Source organism: Marmota flaviventris, chromosome 14, assembly GCF_047511675.1.
Source record: "Marmota flaviventris isolate mMarFla1 chromosome 14, mMarFla1.hap1, whole genome shotgun sequence".
Classification (NCBI taxonomy): Eukaryota; Metazoa; Chordata; class Mammalia; order Rodentia; family Sciuridae; genus Marmota; species Marmota flaviventris.
Genome location: NC_092511.1, coordinates 60,586,867 through 60,608,498, shown reverse-complemented (window position 1 = coordinate 60,608,498; position 21,632 = coordinate 60,586,867). Strand labels below are relative to the sequence as shown.

Here is a 21,632-nt window from a genome sequence, read left to right as displayed (position 1 = left end):
AGCTGGACGAGCGCCTCTCGCCTTCTCCAGGGGTGTAAGAACCATGCCAGGCTGGGTTGGTAGAGCAGTCTACAGTGGACCTAGGGGCCCCTTAAATTGGATGCAAAAGTGAATGTGCGCATACGTTGTTCTGAGTCCGCAAGAGGGGCACGTTGTCTCGTTCAGGACCCAGAAACCGCCAACCTCTGACCTATAACACCTGTCCCTACAACTAGACCTGGTGACCACCGTGCCTTATTTTGTTTCCTGGTCCTACAATTGATTGAACTCCTTAAAAAGGGACCTGTGTCTACACCTGCTTTGGCCTTATGGTGACATTTGGGAATTGTGTAGAGCCCCGTGAATGTTGAATAGGTAAATGCTCTATTGTTTGTTTGTTTTAATTTTTAAAGTGAGCCATTTGTTCATGAAAGAGGAAACTGCAGCTGGACTCCTTGGACCAAAACCCAAATTAATGGTATTTTAAACCATGGAACCATATCCTTGCCTATAATTGGGGTCAATGAGCCATTGATTAATAGAATTGACTTTGGGTTCAGCATAAGGATTTTCCTGAAGACAGGGATAGAGAAGGATTCTTGAAGCTAGATCCAGGCTCCTCTCAAGTCTGCCACTTTGTGTCCAGGAGTCCACTGCTTTAGGTAAAGATTGTTTTCCAAGGCCGCCCCAGCTCCCTTCCTTTCTTCCCTTCATTCAGAAAACTGAGAGCAGCTAGAGCCTGGCTTCTCACCACCAGGTGGCAGAGCCGGCCTCCTTCCACACTCTCCCTCAATCCCAGGACTGGCTCTAGAACTAATGATCTGTGCTACAGAAATCAGCTCTGAAGATGCTGGTGGCTGTCTTCAAGGGAATAAGCTCTCAGCTAGCTTCCTAGAGGAAAACAGAGCAGATTCCTGGGAAGGAAAGGGAGCCATGAGTCAGCAGCATGAAGGGGAAACACAAACTATCCTATGAAAACAGGCAAGTTTATGATAAAGTGGAGTCAAATTTCTGTATTCCACATAAAGATGGTGGGGGGATGGATGAAGCAGGGAGCTGGCAGTGAGGGTAGCATGTTGCTCCAAGAGAGGCAGCCGAGAGATGGTAATTGTTCAGACAAAACAGGAAAACTTTGGGAAACTGAGAAATAAGCCAAGTAGTCTACCTTTTGATCCTCCTTGCTCTTAATTCTACCATCTCTGGTGGAGAAATCCAGAACTGATTCAGTGAGGTCCCCTTTCTAAAGTCAGGCCAGAAAAAAACTGATTAATCCCTGGGCAGCCTGGGCTGCTGCAGATATCACTCTCCCCCTCCCCTGCCACTTACACCCTATCCCCACTGGGAGAGCCTATAAGCCTTAACAATTACCACACACTTTCCACTGGTCCTGGCACATTGTAAGTGCTTTACAGACATCACCTCACCCCTTTATAATCACTTATACAGATCAAGAATAAAGGCTCAGGAGTTTAGTAATTGGCCAAGTTTATAGCTTATGGCCAAAGTGTGTGCCTCTGACCACTACATTATTATGGCTCTCAGGGGTTGATATAGAAAAGGGGACTCCTGCATGACAGTTCAAATTCCTCTGTTGCTCCCTGGCCCTGAGGAGGCTCTTCATTGAGATGTGGGCAGGAAGGTCCATTGATTTCCCCTAGAACTAGACCAAATAGCACAGGTAGAGTGTCTGTCCTCAGCTGTCCACTCCTGACTCCACATCTTCACTCTGGATGCTGCTGTCAGAACTGCTGGAGGGCTCGTCCAGGGAGGTGGCCATAGCAGACATGGCTGGCAGTTTCAGCTTTTGCTGCTTCTGATACTTGACCCTGCGGTTCTGGAACCAGATCCTCACCTATCATTGGGATCAATGAGCTGACATCAGAATGTGACCAGCAGGTCCCTTTCCTCCCCCAGTCCCAGAGTACCCAACCCTTGGTGTCTGGCCAAAATTTGTTCCTCCTGCTAAGGGAAGCATCTCCTCCAAAATGCCCTTTACTATAATCCCACTTACAATTCATCCACCTAAACCAGCTCCTAGACACCATCCTAGGTAGTGGTGATATAGTGGTGAGCAATAGAGGCATGGTCCCTGCCCTTTTGGAGCGCACAGTAATAAATGTAACAAACCAAAATATATAAATGCAAATGAGGGTAGAAACAGGGGTTTGGGTTGGGGAAGTTTTCCTGAGGACCCAACACTAAGGGTTAGAGAATGAGAGGTCAGCCTGGTGGGGATAGAGAGGAATAGGCCAGACTGTAGGAAGGATCTGAGTTGGCACCAAACTTGAGTGTTTGAGAACCAGAAAGAAGGAGAATGTGGCTGTTAATAAGAGGGGAAAGAAAAGGGAGAGGAAGTGGGAGAAGTTGGCGGGGGCCATAAAAACCAGGACCTAGGTGGGCCATGGGGAAGGAGTGTCACTTTTGAGGCTTTTAATTGGGACATAACATAGTTCTGTTTACAGTCTTGAGTGAATTGCACATGGTTGAGCTGCTGTGTGAAGAACAGATGGAGGCAGAAGCAGGGAGACAGTTTGGAAGCTATTGCTTCGATCTGATGAGAACCGGGATATAAACTAGGGACAATGAAGCAATTCCATCTGCATTTTGGAGGTAGAGGTGACAAGGTTTGCTGATGGTTGGAAATGGAGAAGGAGGAATCTAGAATGAATTAGTGTTTTGAACAACTGGATGAATGGTGAGACCTGGATGAATGGGAAATGGAATAGATTTGAAGGGGGAATCAGAAATTGAGGTTCAATCTTGTGAAGTTTGAATTGCCTACCCTTAAAACACCTAAGTGGAGGGGTGGGAGGGAAAGGGACGGGGCAGGGGGTTAGCAATGATGGTGGAATGTGATGGACATCATTATCCAAAGTACATGTATGAAGACATGAATTGGTGTGAACATACTTTATATACAAACAGAGATATGAAAAATTGTGTTCTATATGTGTAATAAGAATTGTGATGCACTCCACTGTCATGTATCTAAAAAATAAAAGCAATTTAAAAAAAAAACACCTAAGTGGGAATGTTAACAAGGTGTAATACTAGTCAGAAGAGAAGACTGGGCAGAGGATAGAAATTTTGAGAGTCATTTGCTTATAAATAGTATTTAAAACTGGGAATAATTGCCGGGCATGGCAAATATTATATTATCACCTATAATACCAGCAGCTGAGGAGGCCAAGACAGGAAGATTGCGAGTACAAGGCTAGCCTCAGCAAAAAGCAAGGTACTGAGCAACTCGGCAAGGCACTGTCTCGAAAGAAAATACAAAATAGGGCTGGGGATGTGGCTCAGCGGTTGAGTGGCCCTGAGTTCAATCCCTGATACCCAAACAAACAACAACAACAACAAAAAAAAAAAACCTATGGGAATAGATGAGAATAGAGCCCAGCTACCAGCGGGGCTCTCTTTTTCCCCACAGCTGAGAGAGATTTTTGAGGTCCCAAAGGGAAGAGCAGCCTGAAAAGGAGATAGAAATGGCCAGAGAGCAGGAAGAAGAATCAAGTGTGTGGTGTCTCTTAAGAGAAGAATGTGTTAGCTGGATACCATGATGCACGCCTATAATCCCAGTAGCTCTGGAGGCTGAGGCAGGAGGATTGAGAGTTCAAAGCCAGCCTCAGCAACTTAGGCCCTAAGCAAGTCAGTGAGACCCTGTCTCTAAATATAAAATAGGGCTGGGGATGTGGCTCAGTGGTTAAGCAACCCTGAATTCAAACCCTGGTGAGAGAGAGAGAGAATATGAATGTGTTTCAGTAAAGGAAGGAGTGGCCACTGTACTGAGAGCTGCTGAGTGGTGGCTTTGGCAACATGAAGGTCATTGAGAACTTGCTGAGAAGTTTTAATGGAATGGGAAGGAAAGTATTCATACTGGAATGAGTCAGAGCAAATGGGAAGTGAGGACATGGAGACAGTGAATGTAGCAAGTTCATGAGAAGTTTGCTTGTGAAAGGAGCAGAGAAATGACACAATAGCTGGGGGGAAATATGGGAGTCAAGGTAATCTTTTTTATTATTTTTTTAATATTTAGTCTCTTGAAAATGCCTACTAGGGGCTGGGGATATGGCTCAAGTAGTAGCACGCTCACCTGGCATGAGTGAGGCACTGGGTTCAATCCTCAGCATCACATAAAAATAAAAATAAAGATATTGTATCCACCTAAAGCTAAAAAATAAATATTAAAAAAAGAAGATGCCTACTTAATTTTTCTGATAGTACTTTAGCATAGAACACTTTATCAAAGTTTTAGATTAACTTTGTATGTTATTCCCACAACTATTTTTCTCATTACATAGGGAGTGTGTAAAAAACTAGGGCCTGTCTCCCAACAGCTTGGCCCAAAGATGGTCCATGTCTTCCTCCCACTCCCGACTTAGGGTCTTCCAGAGTTGGTATCTGACCCCAGATGCAACCCAGGCCCCATAGGACTCCCTGCTCCCACCTGATTCTCTGTAAGGTGGAGCCGGGCTGCCAGCTGGGCTCTCTTCTTCCCCACCAGATTGTGCTGTTTTGCAAACACTTTCTCCAACTCTTCCAGCTGCTCCAAGTTAAACATAGTTCGAACCCTCTTTTGATGTCTCTCAGTGTCCTGAAGGTCCTCGCTAGGGGTCCAGTGCGGGGAGCCCCAGAGGCCTGGGCAGTGAGCCAGTTCCAAGCCTAAAGAGCAACCATCAGCAGAGGAGAGTCAGCCAGCAGCTACCTGCCAACCCATCTTGGAAGGGAGAGAACAAACATGTGGTTCACTTCCTGCCTCCCCCTTGGCCAGGTAACAGGGCAAGAAGACGGAGTGGGAAGAAATTATGTGGAAACAACCCAAAACAGATAAAAAAGAAAGAACAGTGAAATGTGACTCCTTTTTCTTCTTCCTCTCAGCCAAGTGGCTTAACTTCTGGCCCCTAATAGGAGTTGCCAAACTCCTTCCTCCTCATCTTGCTTTCTTTCCTTGACTGCTTGGAAAACTCCAAGGGATGGGCAGAAATATCCAAAATATCACCCTTTTCATTCATTCAACAAATACCTTTTGAATAGCTGCTATATGTTAAACACAGGAAATGCTGTAGTCATGGAACTCACATCTTAGAAGTGGGTAAGCAGTAAATAAGTAAAACATTTAATATGTCAGATAGCAGTAAGTGCTAAGGAGTGGGTAAGTGGAGAAGCAGGGACAGGGTGTATATGCATGGGAGAGGGTAGTTTACATCTTTAACATTTGAACAGGTCCACTATGTATAGCTTTTGCACATAGGTACCCAGCTGAGAGGGTAAGTGGGTGTGAAAATCTGCCCACTCTCTGCAGGCCAACTCTTGCCCCTAACAAGGGGCTATGTCTACCTGGAGGAAGTGATGCCCTTTTCTAAGGGACACAAAAGTTTAATTCAGCTCACCAACTTGTGGTCCAGTGGAGGTACATCTACCAGGGAGCAGTACCTGACTCTGTGTGAGAGGATGAAGGAGTGAGCTGTTGACTTATCCCAGAGGAGAATATTCTGGGCAGAGAAATGCCAAATGTAGTGCTAAGGCCACTCAGCTTCCACTAGTCTTGGAGAGGCCTCACGGCTAACAGACAGACTGCTCCAGTGTAGGGATTGGGGCTGGTATCTCAGCTGCCCAGGATTCCAACCACTGGGCTTACCCAATTTACCATGTGCCTGCATGAGGTGAGACCAGGCAAAGCCCAACAGGTATGCAGCCTGGTGTATCTAGTCTCTCCTGCCTTGTTTCAAAATCTGAAGTAGTAGAACCCTTCAAGAGGAAATTAGGCTGCATGTGATCCTTAAGAGTTTTACTTGGAATCTTAGCTCTGCCATTAGTTACCAGCTATAGGGCCTCAGGCAAGTCAATATACCTCTGTGGGCTTGATTTCCTCGTATATAAAATGGTGATAATAATCCATACTTACAGATGTCACAAGGTGCTTAGTGCTATGTCAGGTACAGAGCAAAAGGAAAGTCAATGATGATTTTAAAAACCTATAACAACACAATAGACAATGCAGTGGGGGAAGGGGTGGATTATTTCCAGATATGGGAAGAAATAAGCCAGTACCATATCTCATAGCTTGCACCAAGAAAATTTCCAAATGAAACAAATATTTAAATGTAAAAAAGTATACCCCTGCCAGGTATAGTGACTTAGAAGGCTGAAACAGGAGGATCCCAAGCTAGGAGTCAGCCTGGGAAAGTTAGCAAGACCCTGTCTCAAATTAATTAAATATATATATATATATATATATATATATATATATATATATATATATATTTTTTTTTTTTTTTAAAGGGCTGGGAATATAGCTCAGGGGTAAAGTGATAGTGGGGCATGGTGGCACATGCCTGCAATCCCAGCTATTTCCTGCCTCTAGCTGAAGCAGGAAGACCACAAATTCAAGGCCATCCTGGGCACCTTACTGAGATTCTGTCTCAAAATAAAATAAAAAAGGACTGATGGCAGAGCACCCCTGGATTTAATCTCCAATATTGCAGTCAGACATGGTGGCACACAGCTATGATCCCAGTGACTCAGGAAGCTAGTCTCAGCGATTTAGCAAGGTCCTAAGCAAATTAGTGAGACTCTGTCCCAAAAAATAAAAAGGTCTGGGAATATGGCTCAGTGGTTAAGTGCCTTTGGGTTAAATCCCCAGTAAAAAACAAAGCAAAACAAAATCAGTATTGCAAAAAAAAAAAAAAAGTGAAAAAATTAATACATTCAAACACATAAAAATGAAAATTTTTTATGTGACAAAAACAAAAACCATAATCAAAGTGAAAAGACAATAATCTGAGAGAATATTTACATCTTATTACAAAGGGCTAATTTTCCTAATATAAAAGGAACTAGCTGGGCATGGTGGTGCACATCTGTAATCCCAGCAACTTTGGAGGCTGAGGCGGGACAATAGGAAGATTGAGGCCAGCCTCAGAAACTTAGACCCAAAATAAATAAAATAATAATAATAAAGGTCTGAAGATGTTACTTGGTCATAGAGCACCCCTGGGTTCAATCCTCACTACCGGGAGCCAGGGCAGCTCCAAATAGATTGTTATAAATGTCCAGTTAGAAAAACGGGCTAAGTACACAGAAAAGGAAATAAAGATGGCTATTAGACATTTAAAAAAAAAAAAAAAAGAGCTCAATCTAAAAGCAACCCAGTAGTTTGATGTCCTAAAACAAAAGCTGCTAAAAGTCATGGGGAGACCAACTGAGGAGTACAACTAAGTGATTGGTTGGAACAAATTCATCCAGGGAGTTTTATCTTTTCAAGTATCATATTCACTCTGGGAAACCTTGTTTTCCCATGTTTTAGAGCATGCTTGGTTTTGTTTAAAACTGGTTAAAATAAGTGTTATTTCCAGGTGAAAAAAATGACTTTTTTGGTTTGATTTGAGGGTAAAAAGGGGAGCAAAAACTTTGCTCTTTTAATTTGATAATTATGTTTAACCGATGATGAAGTATTTGATTATTACAATAAGTAATTAGCAATAAGTGGTTAAGTGCCTTTGGGTTCAATACCCAGTAAAAAATCAAATTAATTCTAAACATCAGTACAATACTCTTAGTTATGGTAAAGTTGTCTTAAGATGAATGGCTCATATTTTGGTGCAGTGTTTGGTGTTAAAAACAAAATGTTGCAACAATAAACAAACTGAGAAAAAATGCTCAATCCCACTTATATTTGAGAAATGCACACTGAATCATTTTTTTTCCTTCTATTGCATTGGCTCTATTTCAAAAGTTGAATAACACCCTGCATTGGTGAGGTTGTGGAGAAAAGGGGCACTCTTATACTTAGCTGGTGGGAGTGAAAAGGGGATACAAGATCTGTGGAGGACAATCTGACAAAACTACAAAAAGCATCTACCCTTTAAGCCAATGATTCCAGCTATTCTTGAATATCTTATGTGCAGATTATCCATCACAGCACTATGTATAATAGCAAATGAAAAATCAATTGGGCTAGATCAGTTATCTTACATTCTTACAGTGAACTACTCTGTGGTTGTAAAAGAAGCTCTTTATTGGACAGGAAATGCCTCTCCAAGATATATGATCAAGTTAAAAGAATAAGTGCAGAGCAGTGTGTATGGTATGCATAGGGAAAAGGGGGAAAGAATAGTTGTATGCACTAAGATATTTTAATATGCACAACTACACCCAGAATTAAGTGGTTAGGGGACAAGAAGGGAAAGAGGAAACTTTCTCCATAGATCTTGATATACATTTTGAAGTTTGGATGTGTGAATATAATATCCATGGGAAAACCAACTTGAAAATTAGACAATTGGAACATAAATTAGCAAACTGCAATTCATCCCTCAGGTGTGTGGAGAGCTAGTGAAAGGGACTTGGAGGGATGGACAAGCTCTCAGAGAGTGTGAATCTGGATCGGCTTGGGAGTCCAGGTGTTAATGCGCTGATGAAAGGGGTTGAGGACATGCAAGGCGAGGGGGTCCCAGGAGTAGGAACCAGGTAAGACTGTGTTATGATGATCTTGTTATGGGTTAATGAGGCGTGACTACTTTGCTCCTGTTTTCTTCATGGGGACATGGGGAAGCATGAAGCAGGTGTCCCAAGCGGCAAAAGGTTAATGCTACAGGAGAAGTGTTACCTCAACAGTTAAATTCCCACTGGCATTATGTGCCTGTGCAGCAGATCTGCTCAGGTACTATTTTAAGACCGCTGTAAGCAGGCAGGCTCAGAGAGGTTAAGCGTGGAGTCCAAGTTCCTATAGATGTGAGCAGCAAGGGACAGGGGTAGAATCTCGGCCTTTGCCAGCTAACAGGTCCCGCATCACGCATCACGCATCACGCATGCATCCCCTTCTCAAAGACCAGAGCTGTGGATTTGGGACCATGCAGCTTTAGGGAAGTGTCTGTGCCAAAGCGGGTGTGGGGCAGAGTCCGGAAAGAGGAGACTGGGAGCAGGGTTGGGTCTCCTTGCATCCCCAGCACTGGGTTACCGACCCAGTCTGTCGAACACCAGCACCTCCCGCTCCCACCTCAGCGACCCGCGGGGAAACCTCGCGTCTCAAACTCAGGTACTTGTCTATTCCAGTGTGAGGCCTCCACTCTCCATCCCCTGACCAATTACCCCGCACGGGCGCTCTGTCCCGCCGTACCTGTGACGCCGAGGCCCTGGAAGCCGCAGAAGTGAGCCATGCGCAGCCTAGGCACAGCCGGCTGTGGGCACAGCGGGTAGACACCCACTCTCAGGTAGGCGGGCAGCCAAGTTGCTGGGCACGCCCAGGGCAGAACTGGGGCAGGAGACTGAGAGGGAGCGGTCCAGAGGCCCAGGGCCGCGCAGGAAGAGACTGGCGGAGGGGAGGTCACCGGCGCGCGGGCGTCGGGCTTAGCCAGGATGGCTTCTACAGAGAAAGAGGACTCTAGGCGACCGGTGGACTGGGGCGTGCCTGGGCCCGCCATGCAGCCAGAGAGCGCGGGTGACGCGGGAACCGGAGAGCTGCTGTCACGCAGGGGCTGGACCTGAGTGCCCAGGCCAGTCGGCAGCGGGCGGCCTAGCTGCCCCGGGCTGGGCAGGGCTTGACCCTAATCGGGATGGGAGCGGAAGGGTAGCAGGGGCCTCTGGGGCTGTGTGGGAGCGCGAAAGGCGAGTAAGAAGACCCTACACGAGGGGACGAGCAAGACTTGCCCTGGAACTAGAGCCTCAGCTGCTGGCGAGAGCTCTTAAACTTCGCGGGGCGGGACAGGGCGGGGCGGGGCCCCCCGCCCCCAACCTCCAACCCTCGCGGCACGGGCGGGGTCTTCTAAATCCGTCGCTGCACCCTACTCCGGGGGAAGCAAGGTGGGCACAGCGCTAAGGATTCTGCTCTCTCCCTCCCATCGCATTTGAAAGCGCCCAGCCGCCGGCACGGTTGCGCACGTCTATAATCCCAGAGGCTCGGGAAGCAGAAGCAGGATGATTGCAGGTTCCAGGTCAACCTGGGCAATTTAGCAAAAATCTGTCTCAAAATAAAAATAAATAAATAGATCTGGGGATGTGGCTCGGCGGTAGAGCGCCCCTGGGTGCAATCCCCTCTGCCAAAAATAAAAATAATAATAATAAAAACTAAAAGTGCCCACTCCTGTGCTGTTGGGGGAAAGACCTTGAGCTCACTATTATTATTATTTATTTATTTATTTTTTGGTACTGGGGTTGAACCCAAGGGCGCTGAGCCACACCCCAAGCCCCCTTTAAAAAAATATTTTTATTTAGAAACAGAGTTTTTCCTTAGGGCCTTGCTAAGTTGCTAAGTTGCTGAGGCTGGCTTTGAACTTGCAATTCTCCTGCCCCAGCCTCCCTAGCCGCTGGGGTTTATAGGCTAGCGACACCAGGCCCATCTTTCTAGGAATTTTCTGTGCCTGCACACATAGGTCCTCACAGGAAAGAACTTTCCTATGTCCAAAAAGATGTGGAATGGGGGGGGGGGGAGGAACACGGAAAATTTATATACAGAATTCAGAGTATTGTAATGAATTTGAATAAGAAATCTAATTCATTGCCAATACGTAGGAGTTCGCTGCCTTATATGAGTATGACTTGCAGTATATGGGTACAGGGCAGGCATTTGCACTCTCATTTTACAGATAGATAATCAGTACTTTATAACTGTTGTCCTTAGGCAAGTTACAAGTTAGTTTGTATTTCTTACCTGTAAAATGGATAATAATGGCTACACTGGGGTTCCAATGAGGATTGAATGAGTGAGTTAGTATATGCAACACTTTTAGTATTAGCCTGGTATGTGGTGAGCTGCAGGATATGATTGTGGGGCTCCTAGGGATTCCTGATTCCCAAGCTCCCATTGCATGCTCTCTTGCTAAATTGATACCTACACTGAAACTACTCAATAATGTTGTTATGGTTTGGATCTGAAATGTCCCTCAAAGGCTCATCTGTTGAAGGCTTGGTCCTCAGTGCAGCAGTGTTTAAAAGTTGGGCTTTGGGGAAGTGCTTGGATCATGAGAAAACTGATCTTATCAATTGATTGATCCATTGATGGGTTCATAATTAAATGGATTATTGAAAGGTTGTGGGGCCTAGTTGGAGAAAATAAGTCACTGGGGGAGTGTATACTTGTCCCTGGCTTGCTGTCCACCCCTTCACCAATGCCATGGAGTGAGCAGGTCTGTTCCATCACACTCTCTTTGGCTATGATTATTTGGGATGCAAACATGTCCCTTCTTCTTGGACAGGTAGGAGTTAGAGGAACCTTCCACCCCTTTCAGCAAATACCAGCTGCCTTCTGATCCACCCTGAAAGCAGCCTGGGAAGTGAGGTTATCCAGGGTGAAATGAGGGAGGAATGGCAGGACTGGTCCCAGCTCCAAGCTTACTGTGTTCCAACCAAGGGGTGCTGGGTCAGAGAGGAGTAAATAGAGCAAGAGAAGTTAACTATGAACTGGGACCTGGGCACAGTACCACATGCTTGTAATGCCAACAACTCTGGAGGCTGAGGAAAGAGGATTGCATGTTCAAGGCCAGACTGGGCAATTTCACAAGTGCCTAACTTAAAAACTTAAAATTTAAAAAAGAGGCTGGTGATGTAGCTCAGTGTTAAAGACCCCTGGATGCCACCTCCATCACTCCCCCTGGGTGGGGAGAGAGAAAGAAAGAAAGGGAGAAGAGAGAGAGAAGAGAGAAAAAGAGAAGTTAACTATAGTCTTGGTTTAAATCTGCCTAGTATTTGGTTTAATTTACATTTATTTGAAGACTGTTTGTGGTGAACATCTTTTCATATGCTTATCAGCCACTTGGACATTTTCTTTTGTGTGAAGTGCCTGTTCCAGTGGTTTGCTTATTTTTGTATTAGGTCCCTAACTTTTATTTTTATTTGTTTACTGATTGGTTTTCCCTGGTACTGGGGAATAAACCCAGGGGCGCTCTACCACCAAGCTATATACTCAGCCCTTTCTTTTCTTTTTTCTTTTTTTTTTTTTTTTTGAGACAGCATTTCACTAAGTTGCTGAGGCCAGCTTGGAACTTGCAATCCTCTTGCCTCAGCCTCCTGAGTAACTCAAGCAAAATACATCTGTGTCCCAAAAGGCAGTGAAGGTGTCTGAAGTCTGGGGTCACTGCACTCTAGGTCTGCAATCCTGCAGAGTCATCTATGAGTTTTATTGGTTCTGGGGGTTGATGGATTAAAACAGGCATCTTAGAAGCCTGATATTTAGCATTTGAAGCACATAAATACTTTACCTTGGCTATACCTGGTCTTGGCCATTAGCAGTCCTTCTGGAATTGAGTTGTAGTAGTTTTGCTTTTGACTTTAATCCCTTGATTTGGGAAAACCGAGACCTTTCCTGTTCTCCCCCTTGATACTCAGGATCCATCACTCCAGTCAGTACACTAATCCTTTTTGTTAATTCACTGACAGAAGAAGTCCAAAATAGCCAGGGGTAGTCTTAACTTCCAATTCAATGGAACCACTGCTGTTTCCCCTATGGAAACACTTCTCTCTTGGTAACTAAGGCCTCTAAATAAGCAGAGCTCCCAGTTTTAGAGGTAGAAAGCATAAGTTTTGCTAGATAAACACACTGTGCTGTATTGATAGAATCTGTTCTCATTTCTATCCTCTTCTTCCTGTTCAGTTTGGGATTTCCCTTAGTGCCATATGTTGGTTGCTGGTTTAGAGCACATCCTGCAGCCTGAAGGACATTACCCAAGTTCTGCAAGAAGTTGCCACCCAGCTGGTGCCATAAGCAAGCCTTGAGGAACATGGTAAGACCAATGAGTTCCATGAGCCCGAGGCTACTGTTGCCCTTCATCTGCTGTGAAATAAATTCTTTGATCAGAGCATTGCTGAAAATAAGGCATTCTATAAGCTCACAGATGGTAACTTTGGCAAAAGACAAATCTGTGTCATAAGAAATGGATTTTTCAATGAGAACAAAGCAAAACTTCTTTCTATGTAACCAGCCAGCCACCAAGTGGATGGTTGACTTTCACAATGGAAGTTCAGTGTTTATCCCAGTTGATAGGAGATTTGGGTACTCAGCAGTGACTGTAACCAGATTGGCCTTGGTAACTGGGTACCCATGTTACTAAGCCCATGCCTGACCTCCATCCCTCCCACCATGGCCACATTTTTCATGAGCCCATTAGAATAATGTAGGGTCCCAGCTTGAGTTGACTACAGCCATCAGGAGTTGAAACCACCATGATTTCCCCCTGAGTAATCTTGGCCTGTTTCCAATCACTACCACCCTGCAGAGTTTCCCAGCATACTATCAGTAAACAAAACTATTAAAATGGTATGTGGCATTTTATGACAGCTCCTGGCACTGTTAAATGTTAATGTGAGATAAATCAGGTGATTCCTCTGAATTCATTTTTTTAAAAAAATATATTTTTAGTTGTAGATGAACACAATACCTTTATTTTGTTTATTTAGTTTTTTTTTTTAATGTGGTGCTGGGGATCAAATGCAGTGCCTTGTGCGTGCTAGGCAAGCACTCTACCACTGAACTATGTCCCCAGCCCCCTGAATTCAATTTTGTCCTACCATTATAAAACTCTCTCTGTTTGACCCAAATTGTGGGGATCCACTGGTTTTACTGCCATCCTCTGTCAATAAGCCGCACTCTGGGTAATCCTCAATCTGTCTCTTTTTCAGTCTCATGGTACTTTGTGGTCAGGTCTTTTATACCATGTTTATCCAGAACAAGTAACCACATCTAGTTTGTCTTCGGTGATTGAATACCAGTACATGGTCCTGCTGACGTGGGATCTTATCATTCAGGTAGCCCAGCTTTATGGCAGAAGTTTCTACCATCACTTCTGGCCTGCAGGAAATAGCCACTATAGAGTTCTTCAAGGACATCAGGGCTTTACTCATGAATGTGTTTCTCACAGGCATGGTAAAGGGAGTATTCTCTGGATCTTCCTGAGCACATAGTAAGAGACAATGAACAGGGCTGGGGATGTGGCTCAAGCGGTAGCGCGCTCGCCTGGCATGTGTGCGGCCCGGGTTCGATCCTCAGCACCACATACAAACAAAGATGTTGTGTCCACCGAAAACTAAAACTAAATAAATATTTAAAAAAAAAAAAAAAAGAGACAATGAACAGTTTCTATGATAAATCTGCCCTATCTTTCTTAGCCATTGGGTGTCTTCTTTTTACAATATACCAAAGAAGTTCTGGCATTTCAACTTTCAGATTTATTTTTGATTCTTAATTTTTTTTTGTAGTTGTGTATGGACAACATCCCTTTATTTTATTTGTTTATTTTATGTGGTGCTAAGGATTGAACCCAATGCCTCACACACACTAGGCAAGTGCTCTGCCACTGAGCTATAGACCCAGACCATCAACTTCCCAGATTTCAGTCAACCAACTGGATAAGCAGAGTCACTGAATCTAACACATTGAATCAATAATCTCTGCTTAGTGAGCCCTTAGAAAGAAATTCAGCCTCATATGATATATATTGCTTCTAACCTGATCTCATGTCTTTGGGATCTATGTCCATATATTTCCTTAGGTTCCTATAGATATAAATTGGCAACATCATGCTATTGTTTGGGTGTGTATAACACCTTCTTATGGGTCATGCTTCATATTTCACTCTCTAGAGACTGTTTGGACTTGAATCTATAAGCACTGAGAAGTGATGGAGGTATATCTCAAGGGCTATTACTTGGGAGAAGTCTGGTTTAGGTCCCTTAAGCAAGGGGAATCTATATTCAGAGAGAGGTGGAAAAGAAGGCTCACAGAATTTAGGAACTCCAGGTCCCTAGATTTATTGGAACCTGGCCCTATATATCTCCATTATAATTTTTAGTCTTACTTTCCAATCAATATTCTAATTTTTAACAGAAGAGATCCGTGAGGTTGGGAATGCAATTTGTCCCATAAGACTTTCAGATTTTTTTCATGGCCCTTGGGATGGGAATTCAAGGACTGAATCCTTTGCATTGTGCTAGGGCCCAAGGACCATGTGGATCTTTAGAGTGTTTTGGAAATAAATATGGCATAAACATAAACTCATATAAATTTTCATCCATTAATCCTATTCATGGACATTTTTGTCCAGAAATAATAGCACCAGGGTACAATAGCTATTTCAAATGGTATCTATTTCCTGTTATGTTTGGGCAGAAGCTGGAAACACCTGAATGCCCCTGAGCAGAGGAAGGGGCTGGCGATAATAATTCTATATTATCAATTGAGATTGATAATATAGAATTTCTTCATATGTTTGTATCTCCAGAGTCTTTCTGTTCTGTGAAGCTGTAGCTGTACTGCAAACCCACCAAGCTAGAGAGGCTGCTCAGAAAGCACTCAAAAGTGCTGCAGTATCCAGATGTTTAAAATTTCTTAGGGATTATGAAGGAAATTCATGCTTTGCTGAAGAAAAATATAAAAATTTTTTTTTTTGCAATGCTGGGGGTTGAATCCAGGGGCCTGAGCATGCTGAACAAGTACTCTTAATGAGCTATATCTCTACCCTTTTTATTTTTATTTTGAGATAGGGTCTCACTAAACTGCCTAGGCTCATCTCAAACTTGTGATCTTCCTGCTTCAGCCTCCTGAGTAAGTGGGTTATATTGACATGTGCCATCATGCCCATCTCAAGTTGTATTTTCTCTTTAAAAAATCTGACACTTTTCAAGCCTATAGATAAGGAAAGTGAATAATAAAAAGAGTATCCATGGGCTGGGATTGTGGCTCAGTGGGAGAGCACTTGCCTAGTACATGCGAGGCCCTGGGTTCAATCCTTAGTACCACATAAAAATAAATAAATAAAATAAAGGTATATAAAAAATTATCATTAAAAAAATCCATATATCTACCATTACCCAACTTTAGCAAACTTTCTCTATATAGATATTTAGTTGTAGATGGACACAATACCTTTTTTTAAAATTTTTATGTGCTGCTGAGAATCGAACCCAGAGTCTCATGTGTGCCAGGCAAGCATTCTACCACGAGCCACAACCCCAGCCCTTAGCAGACATGTTTACTGAAGTTGTTTTGTGTTAAGAAATAAAATAATACAAAAAGTTGACAGCCCACACTTCTCTCTCTAGTCCCAGTCCTTTTGCCCTCCCAGAGCTCAGCTCTATCTTGATTATCATGCCCAAGAATGTCTCTAGGCATTTACTGTGTAATTATGTTTTTTGGCTTTTTTTGAGGGGGGGGGACAAGGGATTGGATTTAGGGGCACTGGACCACTGAACCACATCCCCAGCCCTATTTTGTATTTAAGAGTTCTCTGAATTTGACATGTGTTACCTAGAATTGGTTCTGTAATTTAATTACATTTAAAGGCACAAATGATCCTTACCAGGGATTACTGACTGTAAAGAGCTGTCTGGTACTCCAAGATATATAATGAAGAGAAAAAAAGTGGTTTGTATCATCACCTGTACTAGCTGTCATCAGGTGCCTAAAGAAGTCAAAGCTTTGACCAAGTATTCACTTGGATATAACAATTATCATGGGATTGGTGGATTATTCAGTTGACCAACTTAAGAAAAAATAAATGTAGGGCTGGGGCTGGGGCTCAGTGGAAAAGCTCTTGCCTAGCATGTATGAGGCATTGGGTTCGATCCTCAGCACCACATATAAATAAATGAATAAAATAAAGGTCCATCAACAACTAAAAATATATATTAAAAATTTTTAAAAACAAACACATAAATAAATGTATAAAGCTGGGTGCAATTGAATGTGCCTGTAATCTCAGCTATTTGGGAGGTTGAAACAGAAGGATCTCAAGTTGGTGGTCAGCCTGGAAAACTTGGAGAGACCTTGTCTCAAAAACAAAAGATAAAAAGGGCTGGGAATGTACTCAGTGGTAGAGCGCCCCTGGGTTCAATCCCCAGTACTATAGTCAGTCAATCAATGAATAAACAGAATGGATAAATTTGTCCAGAAGCTCTCTAGCTGTCCCCTAACCAAATTCCTCCCCTCTACCCAGCCCTCCCTCCCCACTAATGCTGTCTAAACTCACTAATGGACAGGTAAAGTGAGTAGAGAGGAGAAAAAGGAGAGAAAGAGGAGGAAAAGAAGAGAAAGTGGTAATAACACTAACTGGCAGTATTTCCAGATCACTTGAGCTTTGCACCTGGATGTCTCACTTAAGTAGAGAAGGAGTTTCCTTCCTCCGGATTGAGGGAAGAAGCATAGATACAGATACCAACATTTTAGCCCTAGGTGAGATGGCAGAGCCACTGGGGAACTAGGATGTTGGAAAAGATGTGATGGAGGTCCCTTTGCCATCCTTTCTCCCAAACACCTGGTAAATCCTTGTCTCTTTCCTTCTTTTACAGTTCCTTCTCTCCCTCTCTCTCTCTCCCTCTTCCTCTCTCTCTCCCTCCCCACCCTCCCCTTCTCCCCCTTATCCTTCCAAGGGGAAGCTTTTTTTTTTTTTAATCTAGAAGAGGCACTAAATGGAAACCATGCAGTTCTTTAGAGTTGAGACACAAGGCCCACACCAAAGGGCTTCAAGTCAAGCCCAGCCTGCAGGGCGAGAGGCCCCAGGGCTGCCTTGGAGAACTCCACACCTCCTCACCCTGCCCAGGCTGTCTCAGCTCCAGCCCACACTTGCTTCCTTTGCCCCCCCCTGCATCCCCTGCACCTGACAGGCCAAGAGCAAACAAGTTGTTTGTTCCTCCCTCCCAGGAATGCACAGTGACAGGAGGTGCTATGTGTGCTAACACACATTGCACTTTGCAGCTACCTAATGTTTCCTAATTTTTTCTTATGTATGCTGCTTTTAAGACTCTCTCTCTGAAATCCTATACTCTTTAATTAAACTGAAGTCAACAAACATGCTTTTGTTTGAGGCCTAGTCAGTGTGTGGGGTTTTATGAGGGGTACAAAGAGCAATGAAGAATACCATTTCTGCCCAAAGAGATCTCACAGTCTCTGGGGGTGGGGAGAGGGAACAAAGAGGCTCATCCACAACTAACTAAGGCAACTGCCCAACTAAAGGGACAGATTCTATGGGATTTTGAAGGATAGAGAGATCAGTGATAACTTCAGAGGTGCAGGAAGACTCCTTGGAGGAGACTTTCCTCTGTAGGTGCCTCTGAAGAGAGGTAAGTCTACCAAGGCTCAGGAGTGGGTAAGACCATGCAGAAAGAAAACACTAGAAGAGAGAGTGGCTAGTCTGGACCCCTGGGGGCTGCCGTCTTTGAAGATGGGCAAAGACAGAGGAAGAAGGAATGACCAGAGAGGAAGGGTGAGAACCAGGGTAGAAAACCTGTGTGCAGTCAGACTAGTATGTTTTCTAGCCACATGGAGCACTTTGGGCCTGGTTGGAATCTTAGTAGCAAACTAGTGAAAGCCCTTTCTTGTTCTAATAAGAAGGACATTGAAGACCCACTAAGCGAGGAACAACTTTTCCAAAAGGTAAAACTTAATCCAGGTCTCTGAACTTCCAACTCACTCTATACGACACCTCTATGACAATCCAATGCCCAGGTCAGTGCCCCACCTCATTCACCTTTGTATCCATTGGCCATATGCACATGGTGCTTAGCACTTATTTATTGAGTTGAAAATCTCTTTCCTATTTGTCTAGTTTCTGAAGAAAGAGGGATGGTCCCCACTGAACCCCTGTTATACCACAAGCACCATGAGGGTGTACTCACATGCTATGTTGTTGATCCCCACAAATGTGCTTTATTCCTATTTTATAAGAGCAGGAAACTAGATCCTGAGGATCTAAGTGATGTGTTAGTAAGCTGCTTGAATTCAAACCTAGGCCTGTCCTGCTCTAAATCCCACAATGAGGGCTGGGGCTGTAGCTTAGTGGTAGAGCACTCGCCCAGCATAGGCAAGGCCCTGGGTTCCAGCCCCAGCAAAGCAAAAACAAAACAAAACAAAAAAAACAATCCCACAATCAGAGTGTGCATTTAAATATTTAAAGATGAAATGAATTGATTTCACTTCTGGGCCCACAGGACTTGGAAGTGAAAGAGGTATTTTTTTCCCCTCCATTCAGGGGGTGAGTAGGAAATAGAGTTGAGGTAGAAGAGTGTGTAGGGGACACACTCTGTTAAAGGCTAAGTTTACTCATAACTGACTGAACTTCCCACCCCAGTAGAAGAGTAGAACAAAGAAATGCGCTCTCATTCATTCATTGCACTCTCAGGGATTGAACACGGGGTCTCAAACATGGTCGGCAAGTGTTCTGCCACTGAGCTCCATCCCCAGCTCCTTTTATTTATTTATTTTTTAAAATTTCATTTGAGATAGGGTCTCACTAAATTGCCCAAGCTAGCCTCCAACTTGTGATCTTCCTGTCTCAGCCTCCAGAGCTGCTGGGGTTACATGTGTGTGCCCAGTGTGAGTTCCTTTTTAAAAATCACCTATCTTAGCCTCAGTTCATCTCTCAGCATTCTCACCATTGAGCTTGGGGCATTGTGGGAATACACAGACACAAAGAATGTTGGGTTAGGGTGGCATGACCGCTCCAAGTGCCTTATGAGCAATTGGAGTCACAGAGGGGAGAGGATGAGAGAACCACCTAGAAAGAAGTATCTGCTCAGTAGAGAGAAAAACGGAGGTGCTGGTGCCGGTGCTGGTGGTGAGTGTGCCTCGCAGGTAGATTCCAGGGGGTTGAGCAGGAGGAAGAATACAGATTTGTCCTGGGTTTTTTGCATACTAGCCCAGACCTTTCCTTAACCCCTGTTGTTTTTTTTTAGTGCTCTTCTACACCTGGGCTTCTAGAGTTGTCACCAAGCCTTTGCCATCACCCCTGAAGGGTGATTCCAAGAGGGGGGCAGGTGGGAGGCCCTCAGTGGGGGAGGGCACTAGGAGTCCTGGGAAACCTCCTCACCCAGGCCAGGTGCAGAGGCTGGGCCTAGCCACCTGCCTCCTGGAGGTCTGAGAGTGAGATGGGGGCTCCAACTGGCTGTTTGCTCAGCACGGCACTGAGGTTCCTGTGAGGAAGTTTGTACCCAGATGGATTTGTTTGCTGTTCACACTTGCATGGAGAGCTTCCCCATGGAGTCCTGGCTTCAAACATAGGAGCAGTTTAGGGAAGGGGGAACATGGGCTGAACTCAGAGTCCCCAGAACTCGAGAATAATCTGGGAAAGCAATGTCTACAATTTCCTGAAGAGGAGAGGGGAGGGTTGGACTCCACCGGCAGCTGCATGAGATGGTGAGAGGCTCAGTCCTAGCTCCTTCCTTTCCTGAGAAGAAACTTGTGGGAGTCCATCCAATGAGGAACCCTCAGTTGAAGGATGTGGGATTGATTTCCTCACTGAGCCAGGAACTCTCTATGGAGAAACACATGATCCTAACGCTGGTGCCCCTCTGTGATTCTGACTTGGTTGGTCAGCCTTGTGGCCGAGGTGTCAGGAACTGGAAAAGCTTTCTAGGTGACTCCACTGTGTAGCCAATGCCAAGCACGACTGCGAGAAGCACCCCACCACCACAACCTAATGTGCACATTATCACTGGGTCCTGTTCAACTGTGACTCCTGACTCAGTAGGTCTGATTGGGGTCTTAGAGGATTTGCATTCTAACATACCCCCCAGGGGATGTTAATGCTACTGGTCTGGGGACCATACACTGGGTGGCAAGGCACTGTCTCTGCTTTGGCCTTCTCTTTCCAGTTGTCACTGCTCAGAGGGAAGTGGGCAGAGCCATGTCCTCAAGCTACCCGTACCTGTTCACCCAGCCTACCCTTACTTGGTCAAGCCATCTATAGACCTCACAGCCTGTGTGGCCAAAGTCAGTCCTTAAAGATTTTCTGGGATCTAAATAGACAAAACTGATCCCTGATCCTGCCTGAAACAAACCAATTCACCTCATTTCCTTTTGGGGAGTGCAGTGGAGTGGGGCAAAGGGAAGGAACAGAAGTAACAGGCGCAGCCTTCTCTAGTCCTCTTGTGAAACTTAGGCCTGTTGGGCAGATAAGACATAAACCTCATGTGGTAGGATATGCTTCCAAGGATGGCTTCGGTCATGGTCCTCAGCAAAGTGGCCTTGTCATTTCCCCATCCCTCTTCTTGAATCTGGGCTAGCTCATGACTTATTTTGGTCACTAGAATGTGAAGAAAGTTATGCTCTGTAACTTTTAAGGTAGACCCATAAAGGCCTTCTTCCCTTGCTTGGGGTGTTTGATCCTGTGGTCCAGATGCCATGTGAAGGTGCCTGTGTGTATGTGTTGGGGGTGGGGGGGCTGAGCTCCCATGTCTCCCAGCCAATCCTGCCAAGACCCTAGATTTGTGAATGACATGATCCTGGATAGTCCAGCCCTAGCCACCTTCTGACACCCAAGACCAGCTACATAATTTGTGTATCCCAGTGTAAAATGAAAATGTGGGGTCCATTGTTCAAAAATTATTTAGAATTTTAAGATGGCAATAGCAAAGCATTACACTAATTGCAAGGTCTCTTTGAGCCTGGGTCCAAAAGAAAAAAAAAAAGGCTGGAGATGTAGCTCAGTGGTAGAGCACCCTTAGTTTCAGTCCCTGGCACCACAAACAAACAAACAAAGAAACAACAACAACAAAAGAAGTCTACCAGACCCCACTTGCCTTTTTTCTGTTACTCTTTTTCCCTATCCTCTGGCAATTTTCTCTTCCTCTTCTACCAAACTCTTCTCTCCTGTATTTTCTGTGGATTTTTTGGTGAGTCTATGTAAAATATATACTGTATATGTTTTAGATTATGTAAATGATATTGTGTA

At 44.4% G+C, this 21,632-nt stretch overlaps 1 protein-coding gene across 1 annotated transcript in view; it reads right to left on the bottom strand.

The window, feature by feature from the left end:
- Window positions 1–1,672: 1,672 nt before the first annotated feature.
- The window catches only part of Noto (notochord homeobox), a 73,822-nt gene continuing 53,862 nt past the window's right edge, over window positions 1,673–21,632 (bottom strand). Inside the window, exons 3-5 of the mRNA XM_027934525.2 lie at window positions 9,098–9,524; window positions 4,427–4,641; window positions 1,673–1,831 (exon numbers count right to left, since the gene is read on the bottom strand). Of these exons, the coding sequence (XP_027790326.2) occupies window positions 1,673–1,831; window positions 4,427–4,641; window positions 9,098–9,524 (801 nt within the window). The remainder of the gene's footprint in view (window positions 1,832–4,426; window positions 4,642–9,097; window positions 9,525–21,632) is intronic.